Source organism: Anastrepha obliqua, chromosome 2 (genome assembly GCF_027943255.1).
Source record: "Anastrepha obliqua isolate idAnaObli1 chromosome 2, idAnaObli1_1.0, whole genome shotgun sequence".
NCBI lineage: Eukaryota > Metazoa > Arthropoda > Insecta > Diptera > Tephritidae > Anastrepha > Anastrepha obliqua.
The window spans coordinates 105,118,411-105,140,091 of record NC_072893.1 but is presented as its reverse complement, the minus strand read 5'-3'; the positions used below and the strand labels follow the sequence as shown (position 1 = coordinate 105,140,091).

General features: G+C 39.1%; 1 protein-coding gene across 1 annotated transcript; it reads left to right on the top strand.

Annotated features, from left to right (window-relative positions):
• Window positions 1-19,165: 19,165 nt before the first annotated feature.
• LOC129239539 (uncharacterized) lies at window positions 19,166-21,335 on the top strand. The gene is made up of 4 exons (XM_054875092.1): window positions 19,166-19,254; window positions 19,342-20,416; window positions 20,489-20,602; window positions 20,723-21,335. The coding sequence occupies exons 1-4, from the start codon at window positions 19,237-19,239 to the stop codon at window positions 20,992-20,994; spliced, it is 1,479 nt and encodes a 492-aa protein (XP_054731067.1). The 5' UTR covers window positions 19,166-19,236; the 3' UTR covers window positions 20,995-21,335.
• The last annotated feature ends 346 nt before the right edge of the window (window positions 21,336-21,681 follow it).

Genomic DNA, 21,681 nt, shown 5'->3' with positions numbered 1-21,681 from the left:
TAAACACAAGCGTAAATATATTACTGATAATGACATTCACATGAAAGTTGGCCCAGATGTTATTAACAGTGCTGCCAACTCATGAAAAAAATAACTAGAGCGAAATTTTAATCCCGCGAAGTTTGACAAATAAATTCATCTTACTTTTTGCCCACAGTAGTACTTACCTGAAGGTTTTCGGGTCGCTGAATTTGAAAATGATGTTGATTTTTCAAAATTCAAAATGGCGGCCACAAGATGGCGGCCAACCGTCATAAAAATATCGTGTTTCGAGCCGAAATCAACTGATATTTGCATTTTCGAGGTCGCTGAACTCGAAAATGATTTTGATTTTTCAAAATTCAAAATGGCGGCCACAAGATGGCGGCCAACTGTCACAAAAATATCGTGTTTCGAGTCGAAATCAACTGATACTTACATTTTCGAGGTCGCTGAACTCGAAAATGATGTAGATTTTTCAAAATTCAAAATGGCGGCCAACTGTCACAAAAATATCGTGCTTCGAGTCGAAATCAACTGATACTTGCATTTTCGAGGTCGCTGAACTCGAAAATGATGTTGATTTTTCAAAATTCAAAATGGCGGCCAACTGTCACAAAAATATCGTGTTTCGAGTCGAAATCAACTGATACTTGCATTTTCGAGGTCGCTGAACTCGAAAATGATGTTGATTTTTCAAAATTCAAAATGGCGGCCAACTGTCACAAAAATATTGTGTTTCGAGTCGAAATCAACTGATACTTGCATTTTCGAGGTCGCTGAACTCGAAAATTATCTTGATTTTTCAAAATTCAAAATGGCGGCCACAAGATGGCGGCCAACTGTCACAAAAATATTGTGTTTCGAGTCGAAATCAACTGATACTTGCATTTTCGAGGTCGCTGAACTCGAAAATTATGTTGATTTTTCAAAATTCAAAATGGCGGCCACAAGATGGCGGCCAACTGTCACAAAAATATCGTGTTTCGAGTCGAAATCAACTGATACTTGCATTTTCGACGTCGCTGAATTCGAGAATGATGTTGATTTTTCAAAATTCAAAATGGCGGCCACAAAATGGCGGCCAACTGTCACAAAAATATCGTGTTTCGAGTCGAAATCAACTGATACTTACATTTTCGAGGTCGCTGAACTCGAAAATGATGTTGATTTTTCAAAATTCAAAATGGCGGCCACAAGATGGCGATCAACTGTCACAAAAATATCGTGCTTCGAGTCGAAATCAACTGATACTTGCATTTTCGAGGTCGCTGAACTCGAAAATGATGTTGATTTTGCAAAATTCAAAATGGCGGCCAACTGTCACAAAAATATCGTGTTTCGAGTCGAAATCAACTGATACTTGCATTTTCGAGGTCGCTGAACTCGAAAATGATGTTGATTTTTCAAAATTCAAAATGGCGGCCGGAAGATGGCGGCCAACTGTCACAAAAATATCGTGTTTCGAGTCGAAATCAACTGATACTTACATTTTTGAGGTCGCTGAACTCGAAAATGATGCTGATTTTTCAAAATTCAAAATGGCGGCCACAAGATGGCGGCCAATTGTCACAAAAATATCGTGTTTCGAGTCGAAATCAACTGATACTTACATTTTCGAGGTCGCTGAACTCGAAAATGATGTTGATTTTTCAAAATTCAAAATGGCGGCCACAAGATGGCGGCCAACTGTGACAAAAATATCGTGTTTCGAGTCGAAATCAACTGATACTTACATTTTCGAGGTCGCTGAACTTGAAAATGATTTTGATTTTTCAAAATTCAAAATGGCAGCTACAGAATGGCTAACTAATTTTGTATATACTGTTGTTGTTAAATGTTTTATTGATAAACATGTTTTCTTCACAAAATGCTACATCACACTCTAATCATCGTTATCGCTATCAGTATCATGAAAGTATCAGAAACGTCTCGCGGTATTCCCATCATTGGAATTCTCCATACCAGGTTTCGGACGGTCAACTAATAGATTCAATTCAACTTTGAACGCTTCTTGAATTTTAGATTTACACTTTTTTAAAGCTTCCTTTACGTCCGCACCACCAGAATGTCATTTCTGAATTTTTATTTTATAGCCTATGTGGTCACACGAAACTCGTTCATAAAGGCAAATCCGCAAGAATCCGCAGTTGATTGAATCGCTATTTTATTGCAGACACTCTAAGGCTCCCGAAACTCGAAGGCCCTAAGCTCAACTCGGTTCAACTCATGAACTAATTTTTCACTCAATATTCAAATTTTTATTAAACAAAAGAGAAGTAAAACCCTTTCGTTGGACATATCTGACAGGCACCAGTATCAAAATTATCATTCCAAGTTAGTATATAACAGGTGAAAATGCTATAAATTTTGCGATTGGCCCCTAATGACTATTTATTTGACCAATAACACAGGCCTGCGAAATTTAACTTTTTTCAGTTTCTAGAATGGCTGTACTTGTTTCTTGTAGTTTTTTATGCGCTGAAAACGAATCTGACAAAATGCTCCATCACGTCAGGATTTTTGGTAAATGAAGCCTAAAAGGTGAAAAAATGGCCATTTTTTGAGTTTTAGGCTTCATTTACCAAAAATCCTGACGTGATGGAGCATTTTGAAGGTCAGATTCGTTTTCAGCGCATAAAAAACTACAAGAAATAAGTACAGCCATTCTAGAAACTGAAAAAAGTTAAATTTCGCAGGCCTGTGTTATTTATGACCAATAGTGTACATTCTAACAGTCCTTCTTTGCTTGGAGTTAGAGTTTCGTTGCTAGGTAGGTAGGTTTGGCAGCCGCATCGCACATAGAGACAACGATGCCACTTAGACCACGGAATGGGTCCGTTGTGAGCCGCGGGGGCTGGGCTACATTTCCCTTTCCATATTGAACCATCCTGAGCTTTTGACAAAGCGTAAAGGTTGTTGATACCTAAAGTGTATAGATTATCTATATTCGTTAAGAAGTAGGATTTTAAAAATCGGTTTCTGTTTCTGGCTAGAGCTGGGCATGTGCAAAAAAGGTGTTGAATTATTTCCAACTCCTCTTCATTTCTGCAGCTACGACAGAAATCATGCGTGTAAACGCCTATGTCCTGTGAGGGGCCTCTACTAAGGGCCTGATTTGAAGTCTATTCAGTTTTATAATACTCTTGGACAGACGTAAATTTAGTCTTGGCCATGTTTGACTAGCAATTTCGCAGGTGTTAGCGCTAATCCATCTTTGATTTGCAGAACGGATTAGTGCGTCCTTAATGAGAAGCTTACAAGTTGCGAGAGGTATCTACATAAAATTACTTATGTCTGGCATACAGGTACCTTCTCTTGCAAGTTGGTCTGCCCTACAGTTGCCTGGTATATCTCTGTGGCCTGGGACCCAGCATATTATTATACGATATTGTTTGGCCATCTCATTTAGAATGCAGATATCCCTTGATGATATTCTGTTTATCTTTAACCATTTTAAGGCTTCATGAATAGCGTTTATTTCCGCTTGAAAAACGCTACAATGATCCGGTAATTTAAAGGATTCACTAATAGAAAGCTCTTCGCAAAATAACCCTGATCCTACACCGGTGTCCATTTTGGATCCGTCCGTGTAGATGTTAACGGGTGTGTTGCTGAATTGATATGGAATATTTCTATTGATGCATAGATTGTGAAGAGCGGCGCACACGTTTGCAATTTTTGCAACCAATGTTGGGTTGTACCTTGCCTTTCTATCGTCCGATAATATTCTCCAGCGGACTAAAGTGAACAATGCAATTAATGTTAGTATATTTACCTTTGATTCAATAAATACAGGAACCTTTGTATACGCCAATGCTTCTAGCCTTACTATGACTATCGTTGAAAATACATTTGCCTACGTCGGTCTTATTTTCGCGTAATCGATACAGGGTCAGCCATGGCTCAAGAGGGTATCCAGAATCCCCTAAAAATATACATATTTATTCCCGTCACTTAATTTTTTCCTATTTAATTACTCAGTTCGTGGCTATTAGGAACTTGTATCTCCATTATTACAGCGCCGCTCCATTACCTTCCTCTCATTTGAGGCTTTCCAAACAAAGGAATCGTGCGCAGCCCCTCCGTACTATGGGTATATACAATAGCTTTTATTCTTAATTATTAAAAAATTTAAATTTCGTTAATATTGCACTACCTACTTCCAGGAAAGTTATATTTTTCATGGAGCCACTCTTTGCACGGCTGGAAGTTTTTTTCAAAAGATATCCATTGGTTGCATAGAGTTTCTATCTTCGACAGAGTACTGTGCCCCATTGCTGCTGTGTGTGCGCCGCCAGTTTGCCACTGGTAACCGCCACCTGCTAATATCTCCAGCGTTGCGGCTAGCCTCAAAATTGGAGGTATATACATATATACTCCCAAGTCCTTCTCTAAGGTTTATTTCATAAAGAACGTACATAAAAACCTCCTTGGTCAGTCGGTATTTGGTTTGGAAGCTGTGAAAAAGAAATACTTTGATATTCACTTAATGAAATTTGTATTAATCTTACTATAAATCGGGCAATTCCATTGGATTCGACGCATCGCGTATTCTCCTTCTATTTACTGAAGAGTTTTTTTCATTAAAATCTTCCAAAATTAAAAAATAACGCCAATTGTACATATTTACTTTTAGTTTTTATTGCTTTCATGCACTTTCTGTTAGCTATATATAAACCACTTTTCAACCACTTCCGAAAATATGAAAACGATAGTACAAATATCGAAATACGGGAAACAAAATGGGACCGTCGCGCATTCGATATCGAATTAAAGTGTCGAGCAAACGAGTGTCGACTATCGAATTATAGAAAGTCACCCCAGAAATATTTTCCTTTAATATTCATATTATTCCCTATGCTGAGCAAATCATGGCTTTACGTTCGGTTCATCAGTAAGTTGGCGATCCAAAGCACACCTCTAACCTTATAGTTAGATTAATCGAGTCTTTCTATTTCTGTATATTTTCTTTAAGTCCATTTACTCTGTTCGGTGACTTTATTTTAACAACTTCAACAATCTAACCCACTGAACTCAATTCCCTTCTAAGGAAACTGGAATGCTCGTAAACATTTTATTTACCGCCAAATGGTCTGCGCAGCTTTCGGTTCATCATTCGGCAAATGAACTTTGACGGAAATTCCATAGACTATTTTTATAACATCCCATGAGAAATTTGTATACTCACGTCTGACCTATAAATTGATGACATAATCTGCGCTACACTTGTGCGTACACTTGTGAGTATAATCAAGTCGCTCAATCGAAATACTCACGTTCAGGTATTCAAACAAAAATATCGATTTTGGGTCAACAAGAAAGTGAGATAATTATTACAAAACTATTTCAGTTAACATAATTAATCAAAGGCGGGCATAGAGTTGAGTCTGGGTTCACACTAAAATATGTACAAGCGTGTGCTACCAAAAAAAGAAACAAAAAACAGAAAACAAACAAAAGATTTCAGAAGCAACAAAAACCAATGTACTCACCTCATTTTCACTCACGCTGCCTACGATTCGTATCTAATCAACCGACATCACAGTAACATACAGAGGTGGGCAAAATTATTCATACACAACAGATTCTCGATTAAATTAGTTATAAGAAAAATGAATGTTACCGAAAATTTTGTTTTAAATAAAATTTAGCTATTGATAATATAACTAAAAGTAACGAAAACTTTATTAAAATTTTATGCACTCAAACCAGAGCAGCGGCCGAAAATAACGAAATTTTTTGAAAATTAATTATGGGGCTGTGAAACACAAACTAGAATTTATCTTCAGAGAGTTTCTTTAATATTTATATATACATACAGTAGGCCAGGTCGATTTGTGGGGAGGCAAAAAAATCGCCCATTGCTCTGTGAAAATCATATTCTAGGGATCAAAATAAGAAACTTTGCCGAAGGAACCATACCTCTAAAACGAATTCTGATGTCCCCCAAATGGATCGAACTTTTTAGTTTCTTTTCTCATGTAAAGGCCAAAAATGGTGATATTTTGAAATGATTGTATGGGGAACCCCCCAGGGGAGTTCCAGGGGGTGTGCCACTAGCATGGGTGGATCGGCCGCCCAAAGTTAGTGGGGGTCGGTCATACATTTGGACTTGATTGGAGCACTCTAAATGGGTCAAAGTGGGATTTTTCGTTCGACCCAAATTGGGGGACATCAGAATTCGTTTTAGAGGTATGGTTCCTTCGGCAAAGTTTCTTATTTTGATCCCTAGAATACGATTTTCACAGAGCAATGAGCGATTTTTAAATCGACCCGCCCTATCATACATATACATATATTCCCTTATATATCCTTCTTGGGTGTTTCCCGTGATCATCCACCATATTTTTGGTACCGCATGGCAAATGGTTTTTATGAGGAGTTTTTTCTTGGCATAAATATACTCGACTTTTTGTCATTGCCTGCGCTACTGCGACCGGCGTTATTAGAAAAAAGTTTTTCACCACTTGGTGTTTTATGCTCGGAATTTTGAATCTGCGCACTTCCGAATTGTAGTTACGCACCAGCCCATGCGGCTACGGCGGCCACTTTAATATTTTGTGAAGTATCAAAAAGGTTGCTTCTTATCAATCTGATGCAAAATGGCAATTACAGAGCCAATAATTTTTTAATTATTATTTAAACCAGTAGTTTTTTTGTAAACTCCCCCGCTTGCGCAAAGATTTATCGTTAAGTCTAAGGGCTGAAACAAAAACAAATACGAGTATATAGAATTTTTTTTAAATAAAATTTGTAGAAATCATGTATTTTGAAAAATAAATTCGAGAAAAGGGATTGGCAAATTTTGTACAAAAAAGGAGTGAATACATTTAATAATAAACTACTTTGAACTTCTAAGTAAAGCGTGACCTTAGACTAGTGTTATGCTTAAGAATTGGCAGGAAACAGAAACGTCTTAAAATTTAAGAGAAACAAAATTATTCACACATTTCAATGTTCAAAAAAAGAATTATCTTCAGTAAAATATCAATAACTGCAAAATAAAATAACTTTTATTTCTGTTTGATAACTTCATTTATTGTGTTTTCCTTGAAATGAACCAAATTTTTTAGTCACATTTTATTAGATTTCTGTAATTTATGCTTTCATATACAGGGTTTGATTGAAAAGTAATGAACCTTCCCGCGCGGAGCGTCTGCCAAGCGATCAACCGAATCGGCTGGTGGGGGAAAATGATCGTTGGACCTTCACTTTCCTCTAGAAACCGGTCCCAGTTCGCTGGCAACAGCGGTGCAGTCAACATCGCTCCGCGCGTGAAAGCTGTTTTAAAAGTGTGTTAGGATTTTGCAGTGGCGAAAATGCAACGTTACTCGATCAAACGTTTGTACCTCCACGAAGCACTGTAAGCGCGGCATTTTACAAAGAAGTGCTCCATCGACTGAAAAACCGCGTCGCCCGGGTTCGGCCCGACCTCGTTAACAATTGGACCCTTCATCACGACAATGCGCCGGCGCACACCGCCTTCCTCTGCACCTCTGCATTGGTCAAGATGGGGGTTCCAGTGCTTCCCCACCCTCCCTACAGCCCAGACCTTTCCCCGCCGGACTTCTTCTTCTTCCCGCGCCTGAAATGAAAGCTGAAGGGGAGGCGTTTCGACTCCATCGAGGCGATCCAAAAAACTGTGACAGCCGAATTGAACGCGATTCCGGCGGATGAGTTTAAAAAATGTTTCCTGCAGTGGAAGGACCGCTACCAGCGGTGTATTGACGCTCAAGGGTCCTATTTTGAAGAATATTAGTTGTATAAGTCAAAGGGTTTAATAAAACTGCTTTAAAAAAATAAGGCTCATTACTTTTCAATCAAACCCTGTATACATATTTGATCATCATCTTGACGGAAGGGGAAGTTAATTCCAGAGCTCAATTTTTCTTTTAAAATTTTAAAGTAGTACGTCTTGACCCAAATACGTTCACTCAATACAAGTTTTACTACATTCAGTGCTGCCCTTCCACTTATTTCACTATACATTTTGTACTTGTTTTTTTTCACACTTTGTTTAATTTTTTATTTTTTGGTAATTTAATATTTCTGGGTAACTTTATTATTGCTTCCCGATATGTAATAAAGCAACAACACTTTTGAACTAATACAATATTAATTAAATATATTTCAGATATAAATTGGGAAAATTGAGAAATAACCCCTGTATATGAATAATTTTGACCCCCTCTGTATGTACATATGTACGCACAAATACTTCGGCAGATCAACGACTAACTGTAATCATAATATTATGTACAGAGCAAAAAACCGGCAGAAAACCAAACAGCAAATCCAATCGAACATTAGTTGCGAAGTAAAACATAACGGAAAACAACCTGTGTATGCAGACGTCTGCAGCTCCACGCTACAGAGCGCGGAGCGAACAGAGCACAACAGCTGTAACAATGCTCAGGCATCGCGTTTAATTAAGCACAAATACGACCATGACCTCGCCCATGGTGCACTCATATCGCTTATATGAACACGGGCAACAACAGAATCATAATAAACATAACAATGGAGCTTAGAAAGTAAAAAAAGCAAAGCGAATACGAAAGCGAATTAATAAAACGAAAATATATACTCGTATTTGAAATGAAGCACCCAATGGCAAGCGAGAGATGAGTGCGGTACGGTGCGAGATGAAATAAATAAGGAAATTGAAATGACCGGCTTTTATGAGTTCAAGTAAAGGGTGATGGAAATTATGTAATGGATTTTTCAGAATGGGTTTCATATTTTTGAATTTTTATATTGGCCAGTTTGCTTATTCTTTTGCAAATAAATTAAAATGTATTATTTAATAAGGCAAATATTATTATTATTTATTAGAGCAATATGAAATATAACACTAATTGATAGAGCACACTATATAGCTACTTAGGCCTACGGTGCTATTGTTTTAAATATTACTTTATATGCTATTTTACACGTATAGAAAATTGTTAAGCTTTTTTAATTCGTCAATATTGGTTAAATACTGTTGATTAGGTTGGTATCTTTTATGAAATTGTATATTTTAAGTACATTGTCTACGGTTATGTTTTTTAGGAGTTTGGAAGGTTGTGTGGAATTGAAGTGGAGTTGTCTTTTGGTTGACAGAACTGGGCAGTTGTCAAGGATGTGTAGTATGCTTAGGTTGTTTCTGCAAAATGGACAAGCAGAAGGGGGTGTGGATGAGAGGAGGTGTTCGTGAGTTAGTTTGGAGTGGCCAATTCTTAGGCGGGTGAAGATACTAGTTTGCGTTTTCGATAGTGTAGATGGGAAAATTGACTTTTTGCATTCAGGGTTGAGGTTAGTGTAGGGGTGGTTGAAATTAGTCCAGGTGTTGTGTTGCTGTAAGTAGAGGTAATGAGTGATAAGCTTGCGGATGTCTTTTTGCATGAGGGGGTTGAACGTGATGACGGGAGAGAGGTGGAAACTTTTGGCTGCAGAGTCGGCATGTTCATTTCCGGTAATACCTTTGTGACTTGGGGTCCATATTATTTTTGTTTTGCCAGGTTTTTTTATTAAATGGTCGCGTATTTGGGAGATTATTTGATTGCTGTTGTGAATATTGTCCAGACTCTGGAGGACAGAGAAACTATCGGTGAAGACTGCGAACTTGCCTTTTGCATTAGATGCGAGGGTTACTGCCTTCAGAATTGCGAAGGCTTCTGATGAGTAGATAGAGCTGTAACTTGGTAGTCGACCACCTGTTAATAATTTGCCGTTATTATCATAACATAATGTACAGCAAGTAACATACTGACGATATAAAAATACTCGAATTTTAGTGGCTGAGCTTAGTATGTATGGATAAGTGTATGTGTGTGTGGTGATAGATATAGTTTTGTACAGATTTTTGTGGAAATTGTGTATATGTAAATAATGGCCCCTATTATGAGCAACATTCGATCTTCGACTGTGGTCGAAAGTGTTGATCGAACGAATTTTCATTTGGTATTATGGTGCTCATTCGTTGAAGAATAGGACTATTGTGAATTTCGATCGCTCGACGCATTTACAATAGATAATTTTTTCTCAGCTGATACAGCAAATCAAAATAAAAGAAAAACCGATTGTGTTGAAATTCTTTGCTAACATTATTTTTAAAAGTTAAAAAAAGTAATTTATGTGAAAATGAGTACAACGGAGTTGTGGTTCGACGATTCATCGGACGATGAAAGATTAGTGGAACTAGCTAGAAGTAGAAAACAGTTGAGGGACGCATCCAACCCCCTATAAATGGCTTCCACTGAGTAAGTTCAGAATTTTCAAAATGTGTTGACGTACTTAATATTACAGAAATTTCCTTACAGATTTTTAAAGAACTTTAAATTATCTAAAGAGGCGTTTGTGAACCTACTGTCCACTACAGAAAACCAGTTGCAGCAGTGCACCCGAGCCAAATCGATTCCTAATATTTTAAAGCTAGCCACAGTTCTGCGATTTTGTGCTCAGGGATCGTACCAATTGAGTATTGGTAATGAAGGTATGATAGGACTTGCTCAACCCACTGTGTCTGTTGTGCTATCAGAAATAATAGATGTCCTGGAAAATTATATTTGCCAAAGATGGGTAAAATTTAGTAGCACAGAGGCTGATCTGCAACAAAGAAAAGCACATTTTTATAGCAAATACCGGATTCCAGGAATAATTGGCTGTGTTGATGGCACGCATGTTAAAATTGTCTCTCCCAGGAAAGAAGTTCAACATTTGTATTACAACAGGAAGGGATTCTACAGCATTAATGCTATGATTGTAAGTAGACATTTGCATATATTTAAATATGAGTCATAAATTCTAAATGCGAATAATGTAAATTTTAGGTTTGTGATCATACAATGAAAATAATCTATATAAATGCGAAAAATCCAGGAGCTACTCATGACTCCATGGCTTTCAACATGTCGCCATTGAAAGCGCATTTAGAGGAGCAACATCTCAATGGCCGTCGCAATACTTGGCTCCTCGGTATGTAATAAACACCAATTGAAACTCCGTTTTTAATAATTTTTGTCTGTCTCAGGTGATGCTGGATACGCTCTGAAACCTTATTTAATGACGCCGTTCAGAAACTCTGAGGAAGGGTCTCCACAAAGGACCTACAACAAACAAAATGCCAAAGCGAGAAGTATAATTGAGAGAACAATTGAAGTCCTGAAAAATCGATTTAGATGTTTGTTGCAGGCAAGAGCTCTTCACTATTCTCCAAAAAAAAGCAACACAAATTATTAATGTGTGTGCAGCTTTGCACAACATTTGCTTGTTTTATAATGTTCAACTTCCGGATGAAGAGTTATCCGACGAGACCCTCAACGATGATGCTGAAGATATTGAAGTGGAGTCAAATAACGGAGAAGCAGAACACATAAGAAATGAAATTCTTAGAATACTATAAAAAAATCTAAAAAGTATTAAATAGAAACCTTTATGCCACAGTTTCTGTTTAATTTGTGTTATAAATTTTCTTTATTCAGTTATTCGTCATTCGAAAAAAATATGTATTTCAGTTCCTCTACGTATTTCAATTTGCTATTTAGTTCAAAATCAATCTCATTTCTTCAATAAAAAACATTAATTCATTTGTTTAACCTACTTTAAATATATATAGTCTTTTCCTTATACTAATATAAAACAAAAAATATCACTTCAGTTTCCTTAACACTAAATATAAAAAATATTTCGATAGCAATTTCTTTTTGATCTCTAAAATCGCTACTTTTAATTGTAGTTTTGATCTGCGGTCTTGTTGCTTCTTCAGAACTTCTTCTTTGTAAACGCGCAATTTCTCCCGTTTTAGTTGCAAGAGTTCGCCGGTTGCGTTTTTTTTAACTCGCAATTTTTTTTTGAGTCTTCCGCTGTTTCTGCAGCACTTTGCTTGATTTTGTGCAATGTAGAAATCATTTGTTAATAAAATTGTTTTTGCCCATCAGTCTGCAACTCCAGTAACCTCAATCTCTCTGCTCTTTGAGACTTTTTGTTTGTTCTTGGTTTTTCCTGCTGGCTCCTCGTGAACATTTAAATTTAAATCGGCTTCACTTTCCTCATAGTTTTGGACCAGAAGCTCTGGGCTGGGATTTGACGCGGACAAAACTGTGAACTGGTCACTGGTAGTTGTATCCAGGCCAAATTCCACCCCAGGCGGATTTATGCAGACATCAAATTGCAGCAAACCGATTATGCTTTCTTTGGTATTTGAAAGTCCCTGAAGTTTGTTAGGGCCCCCACCTGTTGCTCGGAGTTCAGCTTTCTTTTGCGACATTTTTTTTTTCGCTTTTGACTTCATGTCAGCCCATACCTGCCAAGGGAAAAATGTATTTCTATAAACATCACACAAAAAAAAACCATTATTAACCTTAACCCATTTTGCTGCCGTTCTAATTGGTGGTCGCAAGCAATTCAGCTCCGTTGTGAATTCTTACCATTTTTTTGCTGCTTGAACTTTTGTGCAAATTCCTTTTGCGAATTGTGGATTCTCTTCCATTAATGCAACTGGCCTTTCTAATTGCTGTTTGGTACTCACGACTTTCGACCTGCATAAAATTAACAAAATTAGTATATGTTTATTATTTGGTTACTATAAAACAATAAATAATCGCAAACAACTTACATTTTAACAAGTTTTCCCACAGTACGCTCCACAATCCAAAGCAAAATGGCATTCGACTCTAAATTCGGTATTCAACGAAAATTTCGACAGGGTTGCACATTGCATAATACCAAATTGACATTCGATTTTCGATCTTCGACAACCAACGAATATCGAAGATCGAATGCAACTCATAATAGGGGCCAATAATTTGTATGTAAATATGTTATTGTGTGAACGAGGTGGAGTTTTGGTCCTTACTGAGCGTTGTTACTTTGTCTAGGTATTCTTCGGATGTTGCCATTGTTGGAGATGTAGCTAGTATGTTGTTGTTTGTGATCGCAGATGAAGCTCTGGAGTGTATTGTTGTGTTTGGTTGTTGTTGTGAAAACGTGTGGATTTCCATGGTACTACTTTTACTTGTTTCGCAGGTAGTGTAGTTTGGTGAGATAATAGGGGAAGGGTATTTGTAATTTGCGTTTGAGGTTCCATGTGTTTCGTTTGCCGGTAGGCATGTGTTTTGGGTAATGGTAGATGAGATGTGATTGTGGTGTTGTTTTTGTTGGTTGGTGTTTGTTTTGGTTTCTTTTGTTGATTCTAGGTTTTCTGTGTTATTTTTGGTTATTATTGAAGGGATGATGGTATTTTGTTTTACATTGTTTTTTCTTCAGGTTCGTTGCTTTTTGAAGCGACGCTTGCGTAGGATGTTGAGCTGACCTGTATTGGATTGCGGGACTTGTAAATTTTGTTGGCTTCGCGCATAGAGCATTTTTCTTGTGTTTTTATTATTAGCACTTCTTTTGCTTGTAGGTATTTCGGGCAGGAGTTGAATGTTGCTGTGTGATCTCCAGCGCAGTTTGCACAGTAGATTCTTGTACATGGTTCTGGAACGTGGGGAGGTAAATTGCACGAGGCACAAGCGGGCATGCCTTTACAATGTTTTTGGGTGTGTCCAATTCTTTGGCATATTTTGCAGCGCATTGGGTTGGGGTAATAAGGCCTGACGGTTGTGTTGATCTATGCTATGTTTATTTTGTCGGATAGATGGTAACTGTCGAATGTGAGGAGGACGACTCCGGTTGGTTTCAAGGTTCCATCGGTTGTGCGTTGGAATTTGTATGCGTTTGTGACGTTGTATTCCTTTAATCTTTCTACGATTTCAGTTTCTGGCACGTTATTTAGGAATGGAGCATAAACCGTTCCTTTAACGCTGTTGAGTCCTTCGTGGTATTTTGCCATTATTTCGCATATATCAGGGAGAGTCTTGGCATCTAGGAATTTTTTTGCGTTTGTTTGGTTTTTCAGTAAGAGTATTAAGCTTCCATCCGAAACTGGGATTATCTTTTTTACGTCTCTGCATATAGCCAGTAAGGATTTGTGGATCGCGAAGATGGAGTACGCTGAAAGGTTTTTTTTTGGATCGCTGGCTTTCACTATGATGAACTTTGGATCATCTTTTTTGGTGACCGGGAGTTCAGGAAATTCTGGAAATGGATTTTCGGTTTGGTTTTTTTTCTTTTTGCTCGGGGGCTGAGGGATAATAGAGCAAACCAAGGTTGGTGGCCCCAGGGGCCATTTGACACTGAATTATGTTGATTGTCTGCGGTTGTTAGGTGTGTGTACGGTGAAAGTGAGTAGATTTGAGTAAATTTAGCACAAAGATAACACAAATAGCACAATAGCACGAGGTTGCTGTTTAGGCACTGAGCAATAATGTGAAACACTGTAAATATAAATAGCCGAGGAGCGTTGGTGAGCGTTCGCGGTGAATGCTTGTCGGTGACTAAGGCAAATATTATTTTGTTGAACTCATAGATAATTTTGGAAATTTTGGTCACAATGTGACGACGTTGGACCACTTCCCCATGTGCTGTGGGCAAAAAGACTCTACTGAGTGACCAAAACTCTGCAATCCTAAGAAAAAAACGCGAAATCAATTAAAATCACGTTTCTAATAGTTTTTTAAGTATCTGATTACAAATCCGAAGTAAATTTTTGACATTATAACGTCTTATAATTCGATTTAGCCGGGTGCACGCACGAAAAAATGTCTCGTTATCTTGCTCAATCGTCGTTACCTTGCTTGAACCGCAAGCGAGAGCGCGGAAAGAACGACAAAGAGCACAATTGGCCCCCGCGTTCGGCAACGTTCGACATCTGGCCTCTCCTACTTGAGTATGTATGTATATGTATGTATATGCGCATATGTATATAAATTCACATATTTGTATTTGCATATGCCTTCTTCCTGTGTGCATGGTAATGAACCATTTCTCTGTTGAGAATAGGACGATGATAGGAAAAGTAGGAAATATGAAAGGGAGTGTTTCCAGTGAAATGTGTCTTGAAAAAGTCAAATCGATAATGTTGCCTCTTAGTGTTGTTGGCTTATTAACGTCTGATGCACAATCAAAAGTGAACATATCTTTCATGAATTTGATAAATTTTTCGTCATTTTTCACGTTTGTGTAAATGTAACTTGACCTATTCCATTGCAATTCCATTTACCTCCTCCTGTATATCCATACAAAATATCTATCAAACAAATAAAATTAAAATTTTATTTTGAAAATTGCAACCATTCCATCAGTATTTTCTTATGACGTTGTCACGTTAAACTATCGTCAGTAAACCGACTTTACAGACAACCTCTTTTTAGTTTTTAATGGTTTCTTGTTTTTCTTCTAAATTGTTTTTAAATAATATCTTATTAAATTTGAAAAAAAGTATTTTATAATAATCTAATCAGAATTTAAAGTTTCTTTTAATAATTCAAGTTCATCTAGCATTTATTTATTAAGCCAATGAATATAATAATTCTTGTAGGCTTTCCAAAGACTATTTATAATCAAAAATTTGAATAGGCTATCCTTTGAACATAAAAATCTATCTCAACAAATTTAGAGATTTAATTAAGCTAAATTAAGAGCGTTTCGAGCACAGAGAGACTTTGAGAGACTAGCGCAGAAAAATTCTGAGCTACGCAGAGCTCTGGTCAGCATATTAGAGAAAATCCTCTCAAGAAGCACTGGACAGTCCAAAGTACCACGGATCAAATAAAAAATGAAAGACAAAAAGGGATTATTCTTCTGTTCTGCAATGATTTTAAGTTAATCAATAAGCATCGCGCTGCATAGGTAGGGATAGGATCCGAGAAGTGTAACTTACTTTCTGGATTCTTTCAATTCTAGCAACATGGCAGGTATAACACGGAGACGAAAGGAAGGATACAAAAGCTTCAACGTATAACGGTCGGAAAAATCGGAGGTATGACGCCTAACAAAACCAAGCATGGCTTAAGATTTAGTAATGATAAAATTTATATGACCAGCGAATCAAATATTACACTCAAGTCTTTAATTTCTCTTACACGTGGCAGGGACGTGCAAGATAAGTAATAAGAGGAATCAATAACAGTGGTTCGTTTAGAAAAGGTAATTTGGAAACAGTTATTTATGTTCAGCGGTAGACGATTATTGATACACCAGAGAGACGATTATTGATACATGGAGAGTTAGAGATCGCCGAATAAATCTTAGCGTCATTTGCTTAAAGTAGGAATCTTGCTAACGAGAAGCAAAAGTAAATATCATTGATAAACAGAACAAAAACAAACGAGCCCAGAATACTATCTTGTGTACGTTCCCACGACAGTCGGTTCTACGTTACCGGAACGACTCGGGTTTATATCCGGCCAAGGACTGTCACTTCAGCAGCATTCCCCATATATGTATGGGGAATGTTCATGCTGCTACAACAACAACTATCTTATGTAACTTCAGAGTAACTTCTACAATTTTTCGTCGATTCAGACAAGCGTAGGCTTAAAATGTAGGTGACAAAATTGTCTTTCAGAAAACCTATCTTATGTCGATATATTATAAAAAAAATAAAAAAATAAACTTTGATAATTTAGTAAAAAACGTCACAAATGCCTTTTTTTTAACTTTCAACAGCTGTTTTGCGAAAACTACGACTTCCATTGACACGAATTATATATTGCCATATAGGTTATATGTGTGCCTTTCGAAATTTATGCACTTCAAAGAAATGGCGTGCACTGTTCTCGAGATTGCAGGTAATAACTGCACTATTGCCCAAAAAACAGGTTTTTTGGGAATATCTCGGAAACCGTTCTTTGAAAAAAAAAATTAATTTTTGGTTTCAGTGACCTCAAATTAGTTTAAAAAACGCTTTTTGGTCGAAGCCCTTTTTTGGTGTAAACTAGTGTTAGCTACCAGATTATAATAACAAAAATCATTCCAGCAATATTTTTTTTTGGATTATAATTTTAAGTTTTCAAGCTCTTAAAAAACACAATTTATATCATAAGATCTTGCTTTTTCAAAAATGGTTTGATGTTGCTGAATTCCTTCAGGAGCTCTCCATTAATTACATTATTTGGCTTACAGAATTCTGTAGCGTATTTCACGCATTTCGATTTTTTTTTAATCATTTCTTGCCAAGTCACAGTGGCATTACAAAAAACGTATGAGTTTTATGAGCAAAGTGAGTGTAACGGTTCCTTTAGCTACTTGAAGTTTGCTCTTGGGCAGATAGGACTCAGCGGAAAGTGCTTCTAGATATGATCGATGTAAAACTGGAACGATTTCCTTTGCAACACTTTTGTTGTTATATTATTCATTATATTTGTTGGACGACCTGGTGAGTTCAATAGTGCTTTTTGTTACCACAAATTCACATGATATAGAAACACTAGTAAATGTAAAGGTTTTATTATTTTTAGATTTATTTTTATTATTTATATATTTGTTGTTTGATGCTTGAGCAGAAAATACACAACGTTAAACAATAATAAAATAATAAATAATGGGAGTAAACCTCCCATAAAGAGCAAACATAGTTTCAAATCTCAATTCGTTTGCTGGACCAATATTACCATGTAGCAACACTTGACACGAATTAAGCAACACACTTATATTCACACACTCATACACTCGCTCACTCTCACTCATTCAGGTAATATCGGTTTATCAAACCAACAACTATTAACATATTGAACTAGTGTCAGCAGCAACACATAATTCCGCAATAAAGCAACAATTCATACAACACTAACAATACACAGTAATCATTTTATGTCTAAGCAGTAGAGATGTTAACATTAGCCGATGCCGCAAAAACACTAAAGATTAACGAACGAGTTGCTGCCGAACGAATACCAAAACATATGAAAGTGGTGAAAGAGTGACGAAAATGATGTCTGAGCCGATGAGTGCACTTGCCGCTGGATGTGTGAATGTCATTACACGTACAATATGTAGTAATGACGATGATGATGATTCGTGATTGGTATGTGGCGTATCGGTTTTTAAAGTGCTTGTTGTTATTGTTGGCCTAATACTTGATTTTTAGATTATTTATAAATGTTGCTGTTTTATAACTTTGTTTTCTTTTTTTGTTTTTCATTTTAATTTTTTTTTGTTGTATTTTCATAGTAGTAGTTAATGTAACGCTTATGCAGACTCTTTACGATGCTATTTCCAAGTTTAGGCGATAATGCTGTTTCTACTGTTTGTAGCTGCTTTTGTTGTAGCTAATGATTACATGCAAGTTTATGATGGCCTTTGCAATGTAAATGAGGAAACGCTTCCGTTGCTCCGCTGGCTGAATAAGCAAAGCATGAGTACTGCAAGCAAATATAAAGAAATATTTGAAAATTTTTTAAGATTAATTTACCTGAAAATTGCGGAGCCCAGAGGAGTTAATATTGAGTAAATATTGATTTTCCCTTTAACTGGTGTTGGCCAAACCAATGAGCTTCATGTTTGTGCATACAGATGTACATATGCATATGTATATGCACGTACATATGTATGATTGCATTTACCGAAGCTAGCCTAAAGCCTACATTGTCGTTTCCTTGCATTTCCTGTATATTTTTTGACAATGTCTGCACATTCAAACTGTCTTTCAGGCGCGCCACGGAAGTGTTGGAGCGCCAAACAAAATGTGATGCGACGCTCTGTGCTTGTGTTTGTGCAACATAAGGCGGACGTTACTCGTTGTAGAGAGAGAAATAATGCGCACCGCAGCGCGCGCAAAGGTCACCGCGCAAAAGCGATTACGTGAAAGCCCTGCAATATGTTGGACCTGTGGCAACAGCCAGCAGCAAGCAACTAGCAGTAGCAGATAACTGACTGGTAGGAACCATCAGGCAAGCTACTAGCAGAGATGTGTCTGTTGATGTGCCGCAGCGTTGGTTTGGCTGCTCTAGGGAAGATTTTGTGCGCCGCTGCCGCTGTTTTGACTTCGTTTTTATCGTGCGATATTTCAGGTGTGTGTGCTTGTGGGCAATTTTGGGTCTCAGCCGCGCTCCCCGTCTGCTTGCTAATACATATTTTTCGTTAGTGCTGGAGTGATGAAGTGTGCGCTGGCTGGTGGTGGCTCTGGACTGGCTTGCTGCTTCGCGCTGTGACTGAGCGCTTAAGCAGCTGTGTGGCTCGGGCCGTTTGTTGCTGGTGGTTGGCTGGCAGACTGGCGTACCGCTTACATAATATCCGAATGTGGTGTATAAAACGCTGCACTGTGTCAGTTGGCGTATCATTTGCAGTTTAACATTCAACGAATTCACAGACCGGAAGCGAGACACAAAGACGGTCTGAAGCTCCTGGCGTAGTTACAAAAAGAGTGATTTGATTTTTCCAGCAGACAAAATGGCCAAGTGGTTCATTGTGCGTATTAGTGAATTTCATGGATTACACCTACTTTCGGTGGATACTAATGGATAGTTTTTCTATTTTTCATATTTTCTATTGCAGTTGAGCGCTTTACTGCTAGCCAGTTGTGCGGTGCATGGTAAGCCCACATTTGGCAGGGAACATGTGCATATTCGCATCCATCTGGCCGATGAACATGGTGATCATGGTGATCATGGTCATGGAGGCGGTGGTGGCCATGGATATGGCGGTGGCGGTGGACATGATGACATAATCGGACCATTAACAGGTGGACTATTGGGCGGTGGCTTGATCGGTGGTGGTCATGGCGGGGGTGGCGGCCATGGTCACGGTGGCGGTGGTGGTCATCACGAAACCATCATTTTAGATGGTGGTGGTCACGGTGGTGGTGGCGGTGGTGGAGGTCATGGACACGGCGGCGGCGGTGGTGCTCATCATGAAACCATCATTTTAGATGCTGGAGGTCATGGTGGTGGTGGCGGAGGTGGAGGTCATGGACACAGTGGCGGCGGCGGTGGTCATCATGAAACCATCATTTTAGATGGTGGTGGTCATGGTGGCGGACATGGCGGCGGATACGGTGGCGGTCATGGTGGTGGTCATGGTGGCGGTCACGGAGGTGGTGCTGAAACTCATACACTTATCATATCGGACGCAGGTGGTCATGGTGGACACGGTGGTAGCGGTGGCGGCGGCTACGGTGGCGGATACAGTGCAGGCGGACATGGAGGTCATGGCGGTGGGGCAGCTCACGTGGATACTTATGCCATCATCAAAGAATCTGGTAGTGGTTATAGTGCAGGCGGTCATGGTGGATATGGCGGTGGTGGCGGTGGCGGCGGTGGCGGTGATTCACATCACATAGCTAAGATAGCAGCATTAGCAGCAACAACTGGTGGATCCCACAGCAGCGGCGGCGGCGGTTATAGTGGTGGCGGCTATGGCGGTGGCGGTCATGATGCCGGCCATTTAGCTGCTGTAGCAGCCGCAGCAGATGCATCCGGACATGGAGGCAGTAGTGGCGGTTATGGTGGTGGTGGCTACGGCGGTGGCGGTCATGATGCCAGCCATTTAGCAGCAGTGGCAGCCGCAGCAGATGCATCCGGACATGGAGGCAGTAGTGGCGGTTATGGTGGTGGTGGCTACGGCGGAGGCGGTCATGGCGGAGGTCATTTAGCTGCAGTGGCAGCCGCAGTGGATGCATCCGGACATGGTGGCAGCGGCGGAGGTTATGGTGGAGGCGGTTACAGCAGCGGCGGTGACGCACATTCGATTGCCAACATTGCAGCAATAGCAGCTTCAAGCGACTCACATGGTAGTGGCGGCGGCGGCGGGTATGGCGGCAGCAGTTATGGTGGCGGTGGACACGATGATGCCAAGATTGCAGCGATCGCCGCATCCTCCAGCAGCGGCTCTAGCGGCTATGGCGGCGGTGGTTACAGTGGCGGAGGTCACAGTGGAGGTGGTGGCCACAGTGGAGGTGGTGGCTACAGTGGTGGTGGTGGCTACAGCGGTGGTGGTGGCTACAGCGGTCATGTCGACACAGCTATTGTCGCCTCAGCAGCTAGCGCGCACAGCGGCTCAAGCGGCGGCGGCGGTGGTGGAGGCTACAATTATGCACCATCGTCCGGTAGCGGCTGGCAATCATCTGGTAGCGGATGGCAATCATCTGGCAGCGGCGGTTGGGCGACGTCAGGAGGTGGCGGCGGCGGCAGTGGCTGGTATAAACGCTGATGAGCGCCGCGTATTGACAACGCGCTCATACATAAAACAGCCACCCAAAGTTTAGTTGCTAAGCAAGCGCATAAATATGTTTTCTAATGTTGTAGATACGCCTAAGATTAAGCATATTTATTCTAGTCCACTAATGTTGAGGCCAAGAATAGCTGAGCAGCCTGAGAAAGAGATGGAAAGAGGCGTGCTACACATGCGCCTCCGTCGTCAACGTCTGCCATTTGAATTAATTGAAAGGTCAAAGGTCATGCGGCTGTTCGCCACAAATATCACGTCACGCCTCAGCTCATTCATTTTAAATTATGATCGACAAACGCAAATCATTGTTTTTTGTTTTACATACATAAATACATTATTTTTTAATTTTAACGAATTTGAACACTTCTATTTAAAGAAAAGTGTGCTAAATAAATCTAATTTATATATTGTTTGTATATTTAAATTTGACGTTTTTTATTAAAAAAACATTGGGGTTACAGACAGCTTAAGAGGCAAAGCATTCGACCTGTATGTCCATATTTAGCATGGTAAGGCTACCATCGATGAGTCTGGAAATCGTTACTTAGTACCCGCAGGGGTATTCTTCAATATGAACGCCCACACAGTTTGCGAAATATACAAATGTATGTATGTATGTCAACTACTCCAAGTGGCACGAAATACTTGTAAGCCTCAACAGGTAAGAGT

Bases quoted from the DNA above. Each gene is read 5' to 3' on its own strand.
- LOC129239539 (XM_054875092.1), top strand. The intron at 20,417-20,488 runs GTCATGGCGGAG...GCAGCGGCGGAG, and splicing joins TGGTGGCTACGGCGGAGGCG to GTTATGGTGGAGGCGGTTAC. The intron at 20,603-20,722 runs GCAGCAGTTATG...GTCACAGTGGAG, and splicing joins CGGCGGCGGCGGGTATGGCG to GTGGTGGCCACAGTGGAGGT.